The 23,911-nt window shown below is 41.4% G+C and overlaps 1 protein-coding gene across 1 annotated transcript in view; it reads right to left on the minus strand.

Annotated features, from left to right (window-relative positions):
* LOC126395591 (astrotactin-2-like) overlaps nucleotides 1–23,911 on the minus strand; it is a 434,195-nt gene that overhangs the window by 203,369 nt on the left and 206,915 nt on the right. Inside the window, exon 8 of the mRNA XM_050053178.1 lies at nucleotides 2,939–3,023. Coding sequence (XP_049909135.1) covers nucleotides 2,939–3,023 — 85 coding nt within the window. The remainder of the gene's footprint in view (nucleotides 1–2,938; nucleotides 3,024–23,911) is intronic.

Below are 23,911 nucleotides of genomic sequence, written 5' to 3' on the forward strand. Positions count from 1 at the left end.
ACCTTAAATTTCACTGTGACAACTTTGACAATTACTTAAGTTTTTATGACAAAGACTTTTAGTAATGAATGGACCTTCAAGCTTATTGTCTTAATTTCAACCAGGATGGCATATATCCCAATCCTCACTCGGAGAAAAACAAGCTTTGCAGAGCATCGTTCCTGTGTGCTCCGGCAACACCAAACCCCTGAGCTTGCCTGAGAAGGACTAAATGCACAAACCTGCTATTTTTAAATATCCCATGGAGAGAGACTCTCACTGCAGCCTGTTTTATTTTGTTCTGAAAATGTCGGCGTGCAACCCTGCCCTGTGGACGATAAACAAGATGGTGACTTCCATCTGTGTCACCGGTGATGAGGAAATACAGTGAGTGCTGGACAAAGCAGTGTGTGAAAACAACCCCGCCCACATTTAAGAGTACTGTTGGCGGTAGAAACACTAGGGTGTCTGAAGGGTTACTTTTGGTTCCAAAGGTACCATACCGAAAGAGTTTGGTGAAAATAGGGCTTATGTGTCTGTGGTGGAGGCATGGGTGGCGGCCAATAAGAAAATGCAGGGCCCGTATTCACAAAGATTCTCAGAGTCCTCTCAGAGAGCTCCTAACTTAGCCTAAAAATTGCTAGCAAGGAATCTTAGCTTAAGAGTGATTCAGGAAGTTTCTGAGAGCAACTCTGAGCAAGGAGGGGACAGAAACTTCTATCTTAGTGAGGAGGTGTGGTTGACCCCGTTGCTAGGTATGACGCAGTCTTCTAAAAGCTGTGCCGTTGCTAGGTATGACGCAGTCTTCTAAAAGCTGTGATTGGTTGTTACAAAAAAAAAAAAAAAAATGCACTCCTAGTAATGAATGGACAGTGAAATCAACCATCATAGAACTTAGACTGTATTAAGAAATGTGTAATCGTGAAAATAATTTTATGTCATGATGATGAAACTCAGCAAAATTAAATTAATTGTTACACAGCTTCAAAATGTTTGAACGTACCTCATTCACATGCCGATTATTATATTGATTTGCTTATTGTTATGTTTACTCGCCATGCTGGTAATTTTACTACTTAATCTATTTGATATTAATGGTGGACGCAGACTCAGCTGTCAGCAATTACTGTGATTGCTGGCCTCCTTGTAAAAAGCGGTTTGATTTGGCAGAATGACCAAAACAACGAATGAAATGGAGAAAAAAAGAACGAGAAAGCCGAACTGGACAGAAGAGCAGTGCCTGCTGTTGGCACAGCTCGTGGAGGAGAACAAAGGAGTTTTAAGAGGGAAATTCGGTCCCGGGATCACGGCACAAGGGAAGAGGCAGACTTGGGAGCGCATTGCCCGACAAATCAATGCGTCGTTCCCTCTCCTTTTACGCACAAGCGATGAGTGTGAGAAGCGCTGGTACGTGCTGCAATCCAAAGCGGGCGTTATTGCGTTACTACGCTGGGTGGGAAAAGTAAGCTCATCCCTGATGAGGTCAACCACAAACATTATCCCTGCACGATCAAGCCGGTAGCGTCTTATTAAATCACTGTCGTTCAATATACGGAGAATATCTCTCCTTCCTCTCTGTCTTTCCGCCATCTTCTCTGTTTAAGACACTCTTAGGCTTCTTAAAAGTCCTCCTCCCTCCTCTTAACAGTTTTTCACCTTAGGAGCTCTCTTAAGGCCTAAGATGCTTTGTGAATAACTTTTATCTTACCAAGGGAAAATTCTAAGAAAAATCTTAAAATTCGAGGAATTCTAAGATTTTTCCTTAGAATGACGTCACTAAGAGCTACTTTTAGTCTCAGGATTCTTTGTGAATACAGGCCCAGAAGTACAGCCTGTCGTTTCGGATACCTAGGCACTGGTTAGATGGAGGGAAGTTTACCACAGTTCATGTACACATACTACCCACACTGTTTTGATACAAAGCTGGTAGAAAATTGGCAAAGTATCCCTTAAAAATAGAAATGCTCCTTCAACACTGAATAATTCTCAATAATTTATTAGTTATAGGTCTGAGTCTGGAGATAGAAAGAGATGGCAGGTTATCATGGGGGATACTTTCCTCCCTCATCTCCTCTCAAATCACCTACTGAACGTTATGCTTTTTCATTAACAGAGATGCTGCAGTCGCAGTCGAAACACTTGACAGAGTGTATATGATACAATACACCCGAAAATTAAAACACAAGGTCAAAACTAACATCGCTTGATCAAAGACTGTGTTTTCATATGGATAAGATTACGCCCTGGCAGCTGCTACTCCGACAAAACTGTGAATGGAAATCTGATCTGCGGCTGGACTGAATCCAGCAGATGACAGGTGGAGCTGAATAACAATGTGGGACCTTTTAAATGAATCAATGATTGGGCAAGCCAGCTAATTGTCAAACAGGGTCAGAGTCAGACAGAGGGCTCATTTGACTTACTTTTCCCACCCTATCCTGTCAATTTCTACCATTTGTCTCTTTGTGTGTGTGTTCATGATTTATCTCTCTTTCTCGCTTTCACTCTCTTCCCTCCTGTGCTGTTTTGTTTCACTGCACACTATACCTTCCCTCCTACCTTCCCCGCCTTCTATCTGTACTTCTGATTACCTCTTCAAAGTCTGCTTCCTCAAGTTAAAAGACCATAGAGGTACATTTGCATGTTTTAGCCCATTAACTGCAAATTGCTTATATTTTACATTACTAGTGACCATTTTTGAAAGCATACAGGACGTTATTAGATTGATTTTCTCCCTGGGTTTCCATTCATTTTAATACTCTAGAGATCAACTTGCAAGGACTTGAAACTTGCTCCATATAGCTAATCCATCACAGTGAACAATTCACCTTTATTTTATGTAAAGTTAATATGGTGCGCTAATGCAGCTGGGAGTAGGGACTGCAAAACTAGCCGTAAGGTCGTTTAAGTACAAGTGAGTTTTTTTCAGATATGAGTGGAGAGAGCAGACAGGACTTACCCTTCGTTTCGACCCCAGTCGCTGCGAACACAGAGGTGTTTATGGACAGGATCGGGAGAATAACCCTCATGACAGCTGCATTCTCCTGTGACAAAGAGAACAAGAAGGGGCACAGTGGCAGATATTTATTTATCCTCAGTAGCTGAATAAATTACCATGTAAGTGACCCTGACCAGCTCATTCATTAGAGATGTATCAAATAAGCGGTTGCCATGCTACCTCATTTTCCAGCTAAATTTCTCCAGCGAACAAAAATGGAGTCGATTTACAGTGACACCAGTATGATTAGCTGAGCTATTCCCTGGAATATTTTATGAAAATTATTAGCAATCATTCTACATCAAGATTCTCTATTACCATCGGGATGAAATTGCATGTTTCCACTATGACTTTGCTCTCAGAGTACTGTCGATATAAGCTCTATTGGTTAAAGGGACAGTTCGCCCTCAAATCAAAAACATATTTTTCCTCTTAACTGTAGTGCAGTTTATCAGTCTAGATTATTTTGGTGTGCAGAGTGTTGGAAATATTGGTCATAGAGATGTCTGCCTTCTCTCAAATATAATGGAACTAGATGGCACTCAGCTTGTGGTGCTCAAAGCACCAAAAAATACATTTGAAAAACTCAATTTCAGCAATTTCTCTTTCCAGAAATCATGACCTGGTTACTCAAGATAATCCACAGACATTGTTGTGAGTTGTTGAGTTTTTCAAATATTGAACATAGCATTAGTTCAGTTCAGGCAGGACCCGATGTCAAGCTCAGCTCACATCCCAGCCACATCAGCTGATGGGGCAGCTGATTGATTGAAGGGAGTCAGCTGATAGATCACATGATTCCTTTCTATGCAAACAATAGGCATCCTTTTCAAACTGCACTGGCCTGCCCACTGTTGCTGCTTCCTCTGCAAGCCACTTTGTAACCCGCCTCCACCCCAGCTCCTCCATTTCATGTTATGTCTGACTTATCAATGTCATTTCTGTTTGCCATAGATGCTGGCTCTATTCTGTTTCGGGGGGGTCTTTGCTGCTGCTCCCCTGCCTTAGGCTTTCCATGTAGGTGCATGGAAGGGCAGGGAGGTTTGCTCCCTCTGCCATGGGGGCCGTACACAAGCAGCGTTTTTTGCACCCTAAAATTCATTGTTTTCAGTGTGGATGTGCAGCAGGAGCACTCAAACACCAGAGTGATGCCGTCGTGGCATGCGTGTGTTCCCGAGTGCCCATTTTTCAGGGCACGATGGCTTCTCCCCGAGATAAACAGAGTTCAACTTTTGGAATGCACCAGTATGCTCCGCATGTCATGTCTTCTTTCGTATATGTCAGTCTGTGTTAAATCTGGAAAAGTTGATCATTTTGGTGCAGGGCTGTCAGAGCTTTTCATCTGTCCTATGGATGATATATCAGCAGACTTATAAACAGCACCTGGAAGAAGATCAGCTCTGCACTCAGGATTTCAGGTAAATAGGCTGTGATACGCTGCTTGTTAAGGTTGCTTAGCAACCTCAGGTGCGACCTGCCACTGCGCTCCTGAAAGCTGGCTCAAAAAGACACAAAAGTAGCACCCAGTGCCCAAAATTGTGTTTTCCGTGCGGTTAAAGACGCAGCATGTGTACAGCCCCTTAGGCTTTCCTTGTAGGCGCATGGAAGGGCTGGGTTTGCTATCTCTGCTTTAAGGCTTTCCACATAGGCGTGTGGAAGAGGCTTTCTGTTTAGGCCTAAGAAAGGCAGAGCGGTACCAGAACAGAACCATATCACCAAATATAATACTGCAAATGGAAATTAATTTTTCTTTGACTGAAGTGTTCCTGACTGAATTCTTTTTTTTTCTGTCTTGGAGAACCACAAGCCAAGCGCCATTTTGTTCCATTATATTTGAGAAAAGGCAGACATCTCTATGACAGATATCTCCAACACTCTGCACTCACGCCAAAACAATCTCAACTGATAAATAGCACCATAGGTAAGAAGGAAAATATGTACTTTTAATTTTGAATGAACTATCCCTTAAAGTTAAGGGCCCTGACGTGTACGTAAAACAACATGACTGCATACTGCATTTTATTATGTGTAAAGGCTTAACAACAGAGGTCAACAGTTGCCAGCACTGTCATTTAAACATTTTCTTATTTGCACACACACTGGTACTCCCTGGAATCAGTGACATTGACTCTACTGGCTAGAATCTGACAAAAAGTGACTGGGTTTGCTACCTGTATCCCTATAAGTCTCTATTATAATCACTGAGGTATTTTTGTCCTTGAGCATTTTGTGTCTCGGTACAAAATCTCCTCTCTGCTCTGCTCAGTTGGCTGGACAGCTCCCACTGCAGAACGAGCAGAAACACTCAGACAACAGCACAGCAGCTTAGGTTTGACACAGTGTGTGAATTTTTGGAAAGGTGATGCATTCCTTCTTTAGATAGCTTCGATAGCTTGAAGTGAAGCACTTAACCATTAAATCAACAGAAGGACATCTTGGAAGCATGGCGGATCTTACTCCTATATCTATAGGCAGAGCATGTAACAATACATGGAAAACTTGATGTTAGAAAAATATCGCAACAAAAAAAATACAAAAACAAAATAGGTGGACGCTAACTTATTTTATAGTTTTGAATTGTCGACTTTATCTAACATCTGAACACTGTAAAAAGTATGTAACTTGAATTATGTGTGTAATTTGATTCCGATAAACAGGAATTGTCCAGCCAAAACATCGCTGTCTTTCTCCTGTGACTTACATAAGTTATGCATATATATATATATATATATATATATATATAGATATGTATATATATATATATATATATATATATATATATATCATATACACACATGTATTTGCTTTATCTTATGTGGGACAATTCTATTAGTTTCACAAAGATATAAATACTTTATAGTGTCATGTATTGCAAATAAAACATTCAGAATGCACTGCATGTGTAATACCTTTTAAGTGGATGGATGCATTTGTGAACTGTTAAGTCATAGATAGCTCTACCCACTTTTCTATTAGCAGCAGTCCCAAAATAAATGCTACTGACTGCTTTCTGTTGACCTATATGGAGGCATAACACTGGAAAAATGTGTAATGGCCACCCCGGCAACACCATTCACATTTTATCACCTTGTGCTTAATAATTTAGTGGCTGAGTTTATAGGCTTAAGACTCACTGACAGAGTGATGCACCACCAGGATTCAGTCAAAGAGCAGCAACAAACATGTTTTTATTTGCTTGTAGCTATTTCATGTGCCCTCACTAAATGAGGAGCAAAAGCTCTTGAAATGGCTCCCCTTTAAAATGTGGGCTCAAGTAAACATCAATGACATTCAGATAGGCTTTTTGAATGGAAGATGAATGAAGAGCAGATTGCAGGGATGATGTTTGCATCCATGATGAGAATTTATTTTCATGATTTGATCAAAGAACTTTCCTTTCTGTGCATAACAATAAATCTCCTCAGAGTCTGGGACAAATAAAAAAGGATAGTCACAATAGTGAACCATTTCATGAGTCGTCGTATTTCAAAAAGTCCTCCACTTCATTCACATCGGCAGGAAGACATTGTTCGGCAGTACCTTTGAAAGCATTTTCAAATTACTATTTCAAAAATAAAGATGAAATTATTGTATGTCCTATACCCATACGGTAAGATTTGGTTAGTTAAGTTTGGCAAAAGACCAGCCCACTGACAGAAAAAAACAACCACATTGGTTGACTGTGCCAGCAGCTTATTACAACTCATACTGAGGTTTATTGTAAGGTGGAGCCTTCTAGCACAGTAATTGTTATAAGAGCAGAGGAGGAAGTAACGTGAAGTGAAGTGTCAAAGTCTGTGTAATGTTGTATCGAAGAAGCCCCTATAGGGTGGGCAGGAGAAGTGGTGGATGAGTCAAACAAACACAGGACTTTCACCAAGGAGACTGATGTTTGCGTCCTGAAGTCAATGTTGACTACTTTTATAACAACGTAGCCTAATATGCTAGTAGAAGGGCTGCCCCTAATAGTAGACCAAACATCAGTTGACCAAAAAGATCATTAGACGGTAAGATTTCATTGGTCGCAGAAAAAAAAAAAGAAAAAAAAAAAAGAAGGTGAAACACTATTAAGAGTTGTGCTTTGTCAAAAATAAATCAAAACCTATATGACTGGACCATGTGGGAATTTAATTTGAATAGACAGCCCAGGAAGTGGCCAAGCTCAGCAGTCAGACAGGAAGTCACGCTAATTTACACTGCTAGTACCTGTGGTTATTCCATAGGCTAGCTGATAACATGTCAGGCAGGAAATCCAAAGTGTGGGATCATTTTGAGAAGGTGAAGGACGAACCCAAGGTGATATGTAAACTCGTCTTCATTGGTCGACTGCAAACATGACGTATCATCTGAAACATGTCAGTAGCTACATGCCTATTAGCCACTTAGCACAATCATTACTGCTTTGCCGACAGCGTCATTAACAGGCGGCTCGCTCAGTGTGTGACGTGCACTTGTAGATAAAATATAGGCCTATATTAATGAAGGTTCATTAGTACGGTTTTGTATTTCTCTGTAATGTAGCACAGTGTTAACAATGTTACTGATACTATTCTTTCTCACACCTTGAACTCAAACCATTGTTTTGCTGCGCCCAGAATATAGAATTATATAATTAAAATAATATCGTAAACATGCAGGCAACTAGTCGACTAATGGCCCTAAATGACGACTATTGGTCTATTTAGTGGCATCTATTGGCAGAAATGGTATATATAATTCCCAGTTATGTTTTCATTCATGTATAATCATCATGAAAATAAGAGTTGTTGTGTTTTTGTTACATTAGAATAAGCCTTTATACCTACATAGGAAGCGAGACCTCGTCAATGGAGTCCGTCTACAGTAGCCCAGAGCCAACAAATCAAACACTGACTCTAGATAGGGCCATTTGCATTTTTGCATCAGCCACCGTAGTTCTACATGCTTGGCACACAGGAGATGTTTTAGTTCTACTGCCTCACCACTAAATGTGGCTATATTCTACACACTGGATCTTTAGGGTTAGGGAAAGGCAACGACTGTGGGTAAAGGAAATCAACTTTGACTGTTGATTCGAAATGAGAATCAAATAGCAGTCTCCCGTGTTCAAGTCCAACAATTTATTTCTTTGTGGCTCTGTAACAACGTCACACTACTTCCTCCTTTGCTCCCAAGAGAAGAAGAGTCATAATCCCTGCAGCCACTAGAGGGCTTTGTCACTTGAGTGTCAACACATTCTGCTTTTGGGGCATTTGCTGAAATGACTGATGCTGTCATTTTTCTTGAGAAGACAGTCTCCTTTGATTTCATACTCCCAGGCACACAAACACGTATTCTGTTCGTGTTGCAAAAACACAGAAGCACACATACACACACACACACACACACCCCTCCATTTCCCACTGCTACTCCTTGCATACACATTTAACCTAGTTAAAGTTAATTCTTCCTGACTGCCAGAGGCACTGCTTAATAAAATCCATCTTGCACATGTGCAGTCAGGTCACATGTTACCAGTTACATGCCGGAGAGGTAAGGAGGGAAGTTTTTGGTCTGCCAGAGGCTGGAATTGGCATTTTCATTAGTAGTCTGTTAGTGGTTAGGCTAACAATACTACCCTGACTTGAGCTTTTTCATTCGTACAGATGCAGCGGGAAAGATTTGCATAGCAAACTCTGATTTGCTGGTGAAAATGCCTGACTGCATCTCTGATTAATTGGAGAGGGGAGCTGGGAGCAGGCTGCTTCCAGAAGCACCACTGACAAGTGACTGTGCCTTCTGCTGACAACTGTTTTACTCAGCTTTTGCTCAGTTTCAAGAGGAGACATCTAATAGGACATGGCCAACAAATTTCATACACAGCAGATGAAAAAAAAGTTAATCAATACCTAAATTACCAGTTTCTTTGCTGTTGAACGAACTGCTGGCAAAGCAAAGTCTAGAATCAAGTGGCAGTAACAGATCTGAATGCTACACTTGTTTTCTGTCATGTAATGCATCCCCTTGATGCCCCAAACACATTTCAGTGAGGACATATATGGATGTTTGCAATGTCTACATGTAACTAAATTGTTTATCCAACAAAATAAAATAATGCTAAGTCTGCGTCTTCATATGATACAGGATGTCATGAATGTATACCATCATGGTCATATTTTCAACAGATATTATATTCTATATTGTATTTTCTATATATTATCTATATTTCACATGCCCAGCCATAACAGAGCCTCACCATGATGTGCCAAAGAACAAAATTAAAGGTTACTTTTACTTCATTTATCTTCACTTTAACTACTGTGTTTAGCAAACATAGAGTCAGTTGGGATAAGTCTATTCCCCATGGCCTAGGCCTGCCTCAGGGCGATAAAGTGAAAAGGCAGCAGATGCATCAAAGCAGAGTCTTTGCTTTTACAGATCAGAGGCGAAGTCAATCATTTGTGCCGGCAAATCAGGGTAAAAATGTGCAAATGTTCCTTCTATTCCACATATTATATAGATGGAGTTATATTATTTCAAGTCTAGATTATGCATATATCAGAACATGAGTATTCTTACTGTGCGTTCACACCAGAAGCTTCCACAGAGGCAAAGTCTGTCGTGGACTCCCAAGAAGCATGACTGTCACAAATAATTGTGGCAGCTTTGGTCGCTCTAGTTGCTCATCACTTGAATCATTGAACGTTCGATCATGCTTATCAATTTAAAAGAGCCGCAAAAGGGAACTACTGGCTTGAAAGCAGCGTAGTTGCTGCTTGCTGTTGTCCAGTCAAAAAGCTCATAGTTGGCCTACAGATAGTTATGTTTGGTCAATGAAAACATACGTCATCCCATTCAAACCAAATATTAGCCTGCAATTCTCTCCTCTATTACTAGCACTGCACACTTTAAAACTCACCAGACCAACCAACTACCTCCGCGACGCGGCTCCAAGCCTCATTCATTTTATTTTGGTCTCTGAAACCGAACAGCGACACATTATAAAGGACTGAGTGGGCGCCAACGCAAGTAATCAACTTCTCGATAACCACTGTCGGAACAAATGTGCTGTAGGAACCAAAGTTACATGGCTTGTTCTCTGGGACCCGCTTCATCGAAGCACGTCAGCTTTCCGACTGGTTGCTGCCGAACCGCGTCAGAGCTCATTACCATAAAGTTAAAGGAGTTTTAACTCCCCTCCAGAACCCCATTGGTCACCCAAGACACATGGCTGACGACCAGGTCGCCCAAGTCACCGGGCTCTCATTGAAAATGAATGACTTCCGCCGCTTTGGAAGCTCTGGTCACTTTTGGTGTGAACGTACTGTTTAAGGTATACTATGCGTGTATTGTCGGTTACTGCTTGTAAATGTAAAAGCCGACCCCAGACTCACTTTTGGAACAAGCTTCGTCCCATTGGTGTTTTGCCTTGCTTTATTTGCGTTTTTTAGGCTCTGTGTCTGCCATTTTTGTAGCTAACGCTTGGATGGTTGCTGCTTACGATCTGGAACCTGGTCGCTATCTTTTTATTAAGTCAGAGGGCAAGGTCTCTGTACATTAATATCCCACCACACACTGCTAGTGGGTCATGCAGAACATGATTTTGCCAAGTAGGACATGCCCCTGGATCAACATCCTCACACGTTCCTGGACCAACACTACAATCAACCAGTCACAGCCCTTTGACATCATTAGTGTGCTGCTCCTGTGCTTCTTTCAAAATACTTTTGTTTTTTTAGGTACTACAATTGAACAAAAACCATGCAAGCTACTGCCGGGTTAGCAAGTTATCTTGCTAACTAGGTTGGCTGTGTTAACAAGTATGCCTGCCAATAGGCTAGAATGTTGTTCAGTAACAAAGAGTAAGGGTAATAGCATTTTTTTTCAGTTGCAAATTCCTGCTAGTAATGCATTTTCCCTCCTTCTTTTCATGTTGATTCTGGATAGATTTAGTTAGTTTATCCAGGACCATCATCATCATTATCATCATCATCATCACAATGATTCTGGATAACTTCTTCATGTCGATGGTCCTGGAATGCGATGTGAGATGTTGATCCTGGCGCATGTCCTACTTGGCAAAATCACGTTGTGCAGTGGGTGATAATTAAGAAGAATTAGTTCTGTAAGTGTCTATACCTAGTTGTTTTTTGGTGGGGAAATTCTGAATAGTATACCTTTAATCTCTTTTTACTGTCTGCTCTTTGCTTTGCTGATTCTAAATCAGTATTCCTGCTGCAGTGAAAAATGTTTTTGACCTTGTTTGGATGGAAAGTAATTGAGTGTAAACAACTGACTGTGTATGAATGATAAGACCATGTCCCCAAAAACAATTCTATACTAGACGTTATGTTTTGCTTTGATTCTATCTTTGCTTAAAAGAGATATTGGGTGCTAATAAAACAGCACGGAACTTAAACTGTCCTAATTGGAAACACAGTGAACTGGAAGCTTTAGTTTTCGCTTTGATCACAAGTAGAAAGCAAACCTGTCTCCTCCTGTTTCATCTCGGCTCCTGTGATGTTGCGACAGTGTCAAATAGTCAACATATCTTTTTTTTTTTTTTTTTTCCCTTGGAAAAGTATAATTCTATCTTCCAAAATTAATAATCCAAATGTGATTTTGCAACCAGCCTCTAATTCACAGTGACAGACTGCCTTTTTCACCTGTATTAGATAAAGTTTGTGCTATTTCGAATTTGGACACTCCTCATTTAGAAGTGAGTCCACACAATGTAATTAACAATGCTGGCAACTGTAACAAATGGTAGACAAAAGTAATCATACTCAATTAAGTATGGATAATTGATTTAGATATGTAGCTTATACGTAAGTACATACCGTATATTGTACAGCCATATGTGTGTAAGGCCTGCAGGCTGCAAAAGGACACGTTCGCTAAGTATTTTCCACCTCATCTCAGCACAGTGTACTCTGAGACACACCTTGCAAGTAATCAGCGAAATGCGTCTCTTTCCTTTATTCGAATGCCTTGAAGGGAGGATCAAGCAATTAACGGGAAGAGATGTGTCTGGTTGATTACACATTCCGCTGGATTAACTAACCTTTAGACAACTTGCAAAGCATCAGTTTTGTGTGGCAGTTTCTCTGCATATAAAAACCTGGCTCAGATACAGTGAAGGCGCATTAAAAGGAAGGCTGTGGTTGAGGAGAGCAACTTAAACCTACTGTAGCTATTCTTTAGAAAGCTCAAAGGCAGCAGACAAAAGGTAAGTGTACCACAAAAAAAAGCGGGAAGAGGAGGAGTTGTGCTGAATTAGTTAATAAAAAAAAGTTGCCTCTTAAAAAGATAAAGCCAGCAGTAAAAACACCACACAGGCAGAGGATGGGGAGTTGGGACTGTGTGGTCATTAAACTTGAACTTCACTGAGCTGCTAATGCACTATGGCAACTGCACTCCTTTTTACATTTACAGTGTGCATTTGGCTGGAGTTAAATTGGGATTCTAGGGAGACATGAGCCATATCAGTGCTATCCATCTGCTATGTTATGAGTTTGGAACAGTTGCTGATTTGGTGGCTCATTGATTTATTTATTTTTATAAGCTGGATTCCTTTATGTGTGCTTTTATATCATTCTGTTCTTTTAAATACCTTAGGAGTCCGTTTAATGACTCAGATTGCATTAATTTTGCATACTTGTTGTTACTATGATGATGACTCAAGAAAATGTGGACTGGTGATTCATCCTAGCACACCACCCAAAGGACCCACTTAAGAGACCGTAATTTGGTATAGTTGCAGTGAAATGGCTAAATGCCATACCACAGAGTTCATTATGGCACACACAAGTTGAAAAACAGCCATCCGTATTAACAGGAAGTGTAGGGGCACTTGATGATCCAGGGTTTAGAATGGTGTGATTACCAGACGCAACAGCAGGGCTGGTATTGTTTTCACCTTGTGAGCGAGTATGTGTGTGTTTGTCATCATGGCAAAATGTAGTCCTTGAGACACTACTGTGGCAGAAACTACCACAGAAGGTCTTGAATACTTTGCTAGGTGTTTGTCTGCCTGTCTGTGGATGGCTTTTGTCAACAGGATAGCATCACAACGGTGCAAGACAATGCAAGATGTCACAAAACTTTAAAGGCTGAGAAAATAGGGGGGTAGGATGTAGAGAAGGGGCCATTACCCCCCTACTTTACACCCCTGGCCCACATTTGTTTGTGGGATCACTGTCATGGCTGGTTTGATTCCATCTCAAAATAGTCTCTAGTTGTTTGTTCGTTTGTGGCCATTATCACATTTACACATCGCAATTACAGAGACAAAACTGCGCTAAACGCTGTCGTTTTTCCTTCACACACGTATTATCTGCAAAAACACCTCTCCATGCAACTAGAAAGCATCAGTGCTGGGAAAATGAATTCATGCATCATTCTTAAGTGACAGTGAGCCATTTAATTGTCAGTTCATCTGAATAAATTCAAGAAATGTATTAAATCCAAAATTGTTCCTTTTATTTCAATACAGTTGAACAATGAGTATTTAACTGCAAAGACAGATCTTCCTACAGTTACGGACAGAAGCTGTATGCTAAACTGGGTGGCTATGATTGATTGATTTTATATGATAAAATAGAATACAGTATACAAATGTGCAAAAAGTGCTGAAATTCATCAGGATATCACAACAAAGTCACATAACTTATTTCCATTGTGATCCTTAGGTATAGGCTGGGTGGCAGGTAGGAAAAGGGAATGACATATATATATATATATATATATATATACGCTTTCATGGACAAGAGCCAACTGCCTCTCTTCAAGCTCATCTCCATCACAACTGATGGTGCTCCAGCGATGGTAGGCCACACTAGTGGGTTCATTGCACTGTGCAAAAAAAGTGAATCTTTCCTGGACATCCTTAATTATCATTATATAATTCACCAGCAAGCATTGTGTGTGAAGATTTTAAACATGAAAGAAGTGATGGATGTTGCTATGAAGATAGTGTGCTCTGTTCGGGCCAGAGTCTACAGGGAAGGTTATTCAGGGCTCACTTGGAGGAGACAGGTGCAGAACATACAGACCTGCTGCTTCACACAGATGTGAGATGGCTTAGCAGAGGTAAATTTTTGGCAAGGTTCAGTGAGTTGTTTCCTGAAATCAAAGATTTTCTGAAGCTTTCAAATCATGCAGAATATGCACAGCTAGAGGACTGCCAGTGGCTTTTGGACTTAGCGTTCCTGACAGATCTCACTGGAATGCTCAATGATTTGAATTTAGAGCTCCAGGGTCAGGATAAACATGTGATCAACATGATTAGTTCAGTGAACACATTTAAAAGCAAGCTGCAACTGCTTTCAAGTAGGTTGCAACGCTGTGACCTGCGAAACTTTCCTTACATGCAAGCAGAACTTCAGCGTCAGGGCAAAGATTCTGCACAGCTTGACAGTGCACGTTATAAGGAGCAAGTTCAGAGCATCTTGTCAGAATTTGAGAAGCATTTTACTGACTTTACATCCATTGAGCCTGTTGCCAGCTGTCTGTGTTTTCCATTTGGGGAGGGTATCGATGTGGATTACATTGCTTCCAAAGTAGCATCACTGTTTCAACTGGATAGCTCTGCTGTTGAGAGTGAGATTCTCACTCACGTAGATAGGCTGTTAGCATTGGATACGGCTTCCTATGTGAACTGGTAGATCTCGACAGGCTGACAACTTTAAAAGTAGATTTTGGTTTAAAAAAGGTTGGGCACCCCTGGTTTATTGAGTGTCACACAACGTTTCAGTCTGGATAACCTTCATCAGGTATAAGGTATATTATACCTGATGAAGGTCGTCCAGACCGAAACGTTGTTTAGCTGTTATCATAGAACAGCTAAACCATAATCAACCATTTGCGCATTAAGCACAAGGAGACAGATAACAGGCCAGTAGGGCTGCATGGTATATGCGGTAGACGGTAGAAATGATATAAATTTGGCCGACGGTAGAGATTTGCGCTCTACCGTCCTATCGTCGATGACGTCATCGCACCTGCCTCAGTGTGAAAATGGCTGCGAGCACAGAGACAGCGGAGCAAGAGGAGCTGGTTCACGTCCGTGATTTAGCGTAGCACGTGCAACATGTGTTGCTGGAGAACTTGTGAGTGAGTGAGTTAATGTCTTATGAACAGCCCCGGACTTCTCAGACTCTTTTAGCGACTTACCGCTCAGAGGGAACTCATTCAGTGTCTCCTCTGGCAGCAGCACAGCGTCTCTCCCTCTCCTCTCTCGCCGTGCGCACACGGGAGTTGGTTTTCGGCAAGAGAGTTTGTCATAAACCTTTGGTAATGTAAACCTATGTGACGCTAGGGGCTCCACAAAAAACTCCATATGTGAATGTGTGATAGTTGTGGTATCATAGCAGCCTGTCACAGGTTACAGCGTGATGATTAGAGGAGAAATGGCAGAGCATAAAGGTCCAGGTGGAAAAAACACAACTCAGTCATTTAGGATTTTGCTAAAAGAAGGAAATTACCTTTTGATATAGATCCCAGGGGACATTTTGCACCATAGAGTGCTGGGTTTTAATTTTGAGTTTTGAGATCTGCATTCTGCACAATAAATGCTCTAAAAAATACATTATATCTTTGCTTTTGTTGTTGTTGTTTTTTTTTATCAATTTAGCTTTGCGCTTGGACCCTAATTAAAAATTCACATCTGCACACATTTATATAGCAAAAATAATAGATCAGTACAGCCACAGACAACGTTCACCGTTTTCAGTCACCCAACATCGAGCTAACATTACAGGCAGACTGGTGACCTGGCAAAAACAGTGATCTTAGAAAGTATTCCCATAAAATAAACTGAATGAATGTTCAGTGCAAGCTAAGTAACATTAAACGTGCTTATCATAGAACAGCTAAACCATAATCAACCATTTGCGCATTAAGCACAAGGAGACAGATAACAGGCCGGCAAACGCCATTGTGATGTCACCAGGGCAGAGAGGTAGGCTAACCCTAACCCCTATTTGCATTTTTGCTTCCTTTGTTAGATTTTCTTTTCTTTTTCTTGCGAGTACTCAAGCACTCTACTTGAATATGGAAATGACTTAGACGGCCCATCCCTAATTTAGATGGCTTATCTTCTTTAGGACCTCGTTGTCACTGATGGAGCCTGCATAAAGAGCTGAGACAAAGGTTATTGCCCCATGAGGAGCCATACCAATAAACCCTTTATAGCTGCAGGGGGATTTATAGGTAGAAAACACCTCACTTTTAAGGAGAAGGGAGTTTGGTGTTTGGAAAGGCAGTTCAGTGCAGTGCAGCACCACTTGTGTATCAGAGTAGTTCTGAAAAACATCTGGCAGGTGAGCCTTTACTGCATTCACAGACATCCAAATGCCCACAGCTCAAAGTACAAAGTAAAGAAAGTGGGCCCATGCGGTGATGATGTGGCTCACTGTTGCCTGGTGGATTTTAAATCTGTGGGCCACATCTTTCTGAGTCACACCCAAGGAAAGACAGGCTGTGAACAAAAATAATTCACCCACAGGCGGCAGAGACTGTCAAAAGAAGATCCAGTGCACTTTAGATACAATTATTTTCCTATTACACAGACAGACTAACTGGCTTGACTTTCTAATAAATGAATCTGAAAGGTCATCGTTAAAAAAAAAAAAAAAAGACATTTTTGTGTCAAAATATTTTCTGACTCACTTTTAAGGACTAGCAGAAACCAGACGGAAACCATAATGCAAAATAATGCATTATCTTTGGAATCACAGTCACGGCTTTGTAAGGACAACAGAAATTTAAAATATACAACATATTAGGGCTGCAAATAACTTTCAAAAATGTATACACCAAATTGCTTTATGAATGCCAACATTTACAGAGTAAATACTTTTATATAAACCCAGCAAATAATGAAGAAATGACATTTTAGCTTTCTTTGTGTGTACCCTTATGTTGTTGTACAAAGCTGCAAATGGCTCCAAGATTTTGTTTTGTGTGCTGTGTTCTGGCACACTGTCTGAGAGTAAAGTCTGGCACACAGCCATAATGTGGCTTGTCACACGAGTCACAAAACTCTTCTTTGTTGACAAAATTGACTATTTTAGCACAAATATTCAGGTGAGCTTACATAGTGGATGAATCTGGACGGATCTGGAAGTTTACAGCCCCGTTTCCACCAATCAGTACCGCAGTTCTGTTTCCACTGTGAAAAGTTGTGGATGGTACCAATGGAAATGTTCCGAACCATCCCCATTTTTGGTCACCCCTCTGTTGGGGTACCTAGCACACAGATCTGGTACTAAAAGGTGGAGCTGTGAACACTGCAGTCCGGTGATTGGTCAATTGTGGACGGTCACTCTGCTTAGGGCTTGTGGCTGGTTTTGAGGAGAGTTTTTCATACATCAGTAAACTGTAAATGAAAGAGTGTTTTTCTGGTTCTAGCAGCAGCTGTAGTCTGAGAAACAATAACTTCACTGGGCCAACTGCCGGCAACTTTTAAGGTGGAATGTTATCTTGTAAGTAAGTAAGGACTAAATGCACAAACCCTCTGTTCTTAAATATCACATCAAGAGAGACTCTAACTGCAGCCTGTTCTGTTTTGTTCTGAAAATGTCACTGTGTAACCCCATTCTGTGGATGATAAACAAGGTGCAGACTGACATAGGACTAAATACAATCCCCCACCCACATGAAAGAGTTCTGTTTGTGGTGGAAACGCTAAGGGGATTCTAAGGTCTAGGTACCATGTCTGAAGGGTTACTTTTGGTTCCAAAGGTACCATACCGAAAGTGTTTGGTGGAAACAGGGCTTATGATGCTAAAGGTGTAAGGGTTCATGATCAGACGCTGGTTTCAGAGATACAGTAAGCTGTATTTGAATGGCATTATCAGATTTGTAATGGAGTAGTAGAAGTAAGGGCACAGTAGTTGTAATCTTGGTGATCTATGTGGATCCGTAAGAGGATCCTAACTTTGGGATGAGTCTGTATTCAGTCACTCTTTTCTTTGCTAAACCCTGAGCTGTGGGGCATGCAGGGTAAAGCTTTTTCACTGAAAAAGCACCTGGACAGCTCCATATTTCAGACCTGTACATCCGGCTGTAGTTAGAGGCTTGATGAGGTCTGTACTCTGAAAGTGTCGGCCGCAGACTCCTGTGTGATTACTTATGGCAAAGTTGTCTCGTTGGATATTAACTACCCACCTCCTCTGCAGTTCTTTGCCTCTGGGAAATGTGTGGAAACTGAGATTTTACCAGAAATGTGAAATACTCTGCCTTTGCACACAGCCTATTCAGTGATGCCAAAAGTTATGGTTGACTGATTAGACCATGTTGTCGGCCTAATTCGGAGCTAATCACCTGTGATTGGAAATGGCCATTTGATGACAACAATTATCTAACTGTGCTCACCCAGTGCCTTTCCTGTTACATTCAAGCCAGGTGTCCACACAGACACAGAACCTGATACTGCACGTGGGAATAGTACCATCCAGAATAAACACCAATATTAGATTGTCAATACAATTTGTCACCATTATGCCACTGCTGTGTCCTCACACTCCACCTCTCTCCTTTCCTTTTTCCCTTTAACCACCTTCTGTTCATAATTAAGAGCCAAAAACGTGAAGCAGTACAAGTGGCAATCACTTGAGAACACAAATCATTTCTCCTCACTCTTCCACCTGTATAGCAGACCTCATGTTACAAATTATGTGTTTCATTATAATGATTTCTAGTGTCTCACTGTGGCTGTGTGGGTGATTTTCACATTTCAAGGTTCATGGTGCGGCGACAGAAAAGTTATTGTTGTCCTGATGCAAATTTACGCTTGTTATAAAATTTCCAGGGAGAGAAGCCATTCTGCACAAAGACCTTGGGCAGACTCAACATAAGTGTTTTCTCATCGGAGTGTGTGTGTGTGTGTGTGTGTGTGTGTTGAAAGGAAAGATAAAGCAGGGGTATATGTTAACACCCCAGCAGTTTCAGTTCCAATTAGGTGAGGTTGGAGGAGCCAGGGAGACATAATTTCAAATGAGGAAAACAAAGGCAGCTAAGGAGGTTCCCAGGTCTTTATGAGGTTAGTTATGATGATAGATGGAAAGGTTGTGGAGGCAATCTATTCCTCCTTAGTAGGGCGTATAACTTTATGAAATAGGACGCACAGACGAATAATGTAATAACTTATAATAACAAACTTGAGTCATCACGTCATCATGCCTACATCATTGGTTTAAAACGATAATCACTTGTTATGTGCTCGCAATGTTATCATATGTACTAATCGCTTATAACATTCATGGTCGCATTGTTTTTAGACCCATTACAGGGAAATTTTACTGCATTCTCACTGCCAGGCTATTATTACATCATCAGCTGATACAAAAACAGCCCATGATCCAAGTTCAGCTGTAGTCAGCTAGATCCCCCTGCAGCTGTCACGGAGTAGAAACAGTTGCCATTCATCCACTAACCTCCATGCTAGCAGTTGAGTCAGGGGGTGAAGGTGAAGGCAGGAAGGATTGATTATCCAGGCACAGTGATACTGTGACTGGTAGTCAAGAGTGGCAGTCAACCAGCGTGACATTGAAGCAGGATGATAGAGATGGCGTGAGATAACTGGGGGAAATTATATCCACTTGTGATTATAGAGCACAAAGAAACGTGAAAAATGTGTGACTGTCTGTGTATTTATGTACACGCTGGGGGGAAACTGATAGATGCAAATGGGTCAAAGGTTTAAATGTGAGGATTTAAGGTATGTATGTGTGAATTACAATATTTTTCCTTGTGAAATGTGAGCATGTTCAGATGATTAAATGTGTGGGAGTAGAAATGTGTTAATGAAACCATGTGTAAAAGTGACTCAGACCTAACGGTTAGAAGATGTACTAAAAAAAGACATGCCATTTGCCCCTTCAGTTGTCAAAACAGTGTGCATCGATAGGTCTTGTGTATTTCCTGACGTGTGGTTTTCTCGTGAACAACAGAAGAATTTTAATTTAGAATCTCTGTGCAAAAACCTAGAGACAACACGAGGAAATGTCACCATGTCCTGGGCCAGCTTTTATTAGAGTGAAGAAAAAAAAAGTCATACCCCTGGGAAGCAGGAGTGCTGACAATGCTGCAGCACCCCCGCACCCAGGTGGATGAGGTAGGCTATATTTGTATTTTAGCCACATTTTTTTGCACCTCATTGTCATCTGCAATGTTCGTTGTTTTTTTTTCAAGTTGTATTAGTTTTCTAATATTAGAGACATTTTTCAAGCATTTCCCTATGGTAAATAGCAAAATAATGTCCTTAAATAAGGTCCAGTGTGCAAGATTTAGGGACATCTACTGGCAGAAATGGTTTATAATGTTGGTAACTGTGTTTTCATTCATTTATTACATTTATTATCACATAAACTAAGAATCAATGTATTTTGTTACCTTAGGGTGCTTTCAGACCTAGAGTTGTCTTGCTTAGGTCCGAATCAGGGACTAATTTTGTCACAAAGTTGCATAATTGCCTAGAGTTGGTTCATGTTCTCACGGCAGCATTTACAAGCGGACCAGATCAAATGCCTTGCACGAAAAAGCTGCTCTTGATTGGTCAAAATTTCCATGCGGGAAAATCCAGGAAATAAATAAAACGTCAAAGAAGAGTACACTTGCAAGATGAATGCAAGTCTTTCTAATGTTACAATGGAGGGACAACTACGCCGGTTGATTTTAGAGCTGGTCATCGTGAACTATATTGCTGTCATTGTTCATTTTAGGCAAACCATACAGTTTGAAAACGAGGCACGGCTCCAACTAGAAAACAATGTTTTGATGCAATGGATGTGCTGAATGCGCATATTAAAGGTGCTCACAGACTTGGGCGTACTATAAGCGGAGCGGACTCTGCAAGGAATGTCCGCATCCATTCGGGCTTCCATAGTCGAGTCCGCGTTGTAGTTTCCTGTAAAAAATGTCTGTGAAACACTACATTACCCACAATTCTTGCGCGTTGTTTACACTCTTCTGTCATGGCATCCTACACTGACGACGAGGAAGAGGAGCTGTTCTGCCTGCTGGCTCTGCAAGCAACTAAACCGAAGAGACGGTGGTATGTACGGCCACTAAATGTCACAAGAGACCAGGAGGGGGAGTTTGCCATGTTGGTGAGGGACATGCTAAGTCTTGACGAACATAAACACTTTCAATACTTCAGAATGAATAGTGAAAAATTCGACGATCTAGTTGGGCACCTAGCCCCACTTCTTCTGCACTCTGGGACTCACCGCTCACCCGTCGATGCAAATACAAAATGCAGATCGGTGTCACATTTATTGGAGGTCGGTGTGAAAAATACATGCCGAGCAGTCTTTTGTGTGACACTGGTGGGCGGAGCGGAGTCCATGCAGTCGTAAAATCTGAGCTTTGCGTGCACAGGGCTTGCGGACGTCCGCTTTTAGTCCGGGCGGACCTCCGCGGAGTCCGCTCCGCGTACGTTCCGCCCGAGTGTATTTGGGCCTTAAGGCAGTACAAGAGGAGGCGCCTTGGATCTAGGTAGAAACACGTTCAAACAAACCACACCACAAACAAACTGCACCTGAGTTCGGTTTTAACCGGACCGAGACCACTTTTTCAAGAAGCTCTCGGTCCGGTTGTTTTGGTGCGCACCCAAGTGCGATTGCTGTGTTCACACCTGCCCAAAGGAATCACACTTAGGGGGCAAACGTTGTGTGAAAACAACCTCAGAATGAGCCATTTATATCTACGAACAGAGTGGGTCTACTCCCAGAGTCCGCCATGCTGATCTACAGTAGCCAGAAATGGACAAACCAAACACTGGCTCTAAATAGAGCCATTCACGTTTTTGTGCCGGCCACCGTTGGCACACAGGAGAAGTTTCGGTTCTGCAACCTCACCACTAGATGTGGCTAAATCCTACATACTGGATCTTTAAATATAATTTCCAAAAAGTTTTAGGTAATACTAGATGGTTTTGTGACCCCCCCCCAAAAAATGTTAGTCTCCAGCATCCTAAACAGTGCTCTTGAACATTTCAGAGATGATAACTTGTGCAGTGAATGCACAGTTTGAACCCACTGGACGCAGGATGATGGTTAATTTGTGGCACCAGCATGAACATAAGCTTTACAAGCATTAAATGTGTTAAACTGTTTCACAAAGGGCAAACTGGACATTTCACAGAGTTCTGTGGCACTTCAACAAAATGCATAGCTGTCAAATGACATCTAATAGTTCACCAGCCAGTTACATTTCAACACACGAGTCCACACTTTTTTTGTTTTCCTGTCTCTTGTCAAAAGTGAACTATCCATCTCTACACGGCTTATTGTTGTGGCGAGAACTGCAGTGTGCTCTGCAGTCTCAGAGCACAGAGAGCAGTGCCTTCCTATGCGGTTTACCCTTTGACATTTCACGACCAGTGGTTCACCCTATTGTTGGAACTGCAATAAATGTGCTCGGATGAAAGAGTTTCAGGTCTGTGTGAGTGGGTGAGTATCATTGTTGAGTGCTATTGTGCAGGTGTTATAATGCATGCTAGAGGACAGCAACGGAAATAGAAAGCTCTTTTGAAGAACACCTTTAATTTTGCTGCCGAGTGGATGTGGTTGCCCTGAGGAGATACAACATACTTGAGGGCAATTACTGATCAAATAATCTTGCTGCTGAAAAGAACAGATGAAAAGCGAAATAAATAAATGGAGAGAGACAAGGAGACGGGGGGAGCCAGAAGTACTAATAAAGTGAGAACGCTGAATGTACTGGGGTCTGGATGAGTAAATGACTCCATCATTGAATTACAACCATTACTGATCTCACTATGCATAATCGTGCATGGGGATTGATGTAAGCATATGCACATGTGTCCGCACACATTCAGAATCCACAAAGACATACGTGCCAACTCCATCTCTGGCATCTCCATGTGTACTGATTGAGTTGAGTGTCTGAAGCTCTAATGCATTATGCAACAGCCCTCAACATGCCCTTGACCGGGGTGACATGAATTTCACATACATTAAAGATGTAATCCATTCTAATGAGCTTAGACTTTATCTGGTTGGGCACAAAATACACAAGGGAGTTACGGCACTCAAGGGAAAGATAAATATCATCAAACTGTGCGCTGGGCTTTTGTTGGTATAGTTTTACTGTCAGCACAAATAGGCGCAAAACTGTATGATCTGATTGTGTACATACTGCGGTGGAAGCTGGTGATTATGTACCTGGATGAGGCAACAGGCACTGAGGGCTTCTGCTTACACACTAACAATGCTATTCTCTAGCTTGGTGGACTAAGCTTTGATTATAGAAGCCTGTTACATTTACTCATCAATCGTATAAGAAAAGCAAACGCACTCCAGCCACAATTACCCATGGCACAAGAAGTATAAAGCAGGGGCAGGCTCCCTTTGTGTGGACCCTTGATCGGCAGCTCAGCCACTCATTCATGCATCCCACTGTAACTGTTATGAGGGCTCATTCTTCTGCATCCTTTTGACACCCACGCCTTTGTATTAGATAAAGACGGGATCAGGAAAAAGCTAGTGTTGCGTCAGTGTGTACTGCATGGCTGGGATGGTGTTATTTGTATCATATTTGATACACAGGCTTCTGAGACCTCTACAGTATCAACGAGATCAATAATTACTAAACAAACATATTGTATACAGTCTGGTGCGTTAATTGCCCTCATCTTGATTATCGATGTTAAGGTCTTTTCACACTGGGAATGAAAGGAAAGGAACAAAATGAAAATACAGAATATTTGTTGATGATTTTTTTGTGTGTTCAAATCTTTCACACCAAGGCCGAGACAAATATTCACATTCCGTCCATTCCACTGAAAAGTAAATGTCCATGCTGTCACACAATCATCAATTCACTGCTGTTTTTACTGTAATAAACCCAACTCTGCACACTGGAGATGGGCTTGTTATTTATCGTCTGCAAGGTTACAATGTGTGTGTGCACTTCTTATAAATGTTGTCATGTTATTGTAACAAGTGT

The sequence above is a fragment of the Epinephelus moara genome, chromosome 9 (genome assembly GCF_006386435.1).
Source record: "Epinephelus moara isolate mb chromosome 9, YSFRI_EMoa_1.0, whole genome shotgun sequence".
NCBI classification, from domain to species: Eukaryota; Metazoa; Chordata; class Actinopteri; order Perciformes; family Serranidae; genus Epinephelus; species Epinephelus moara.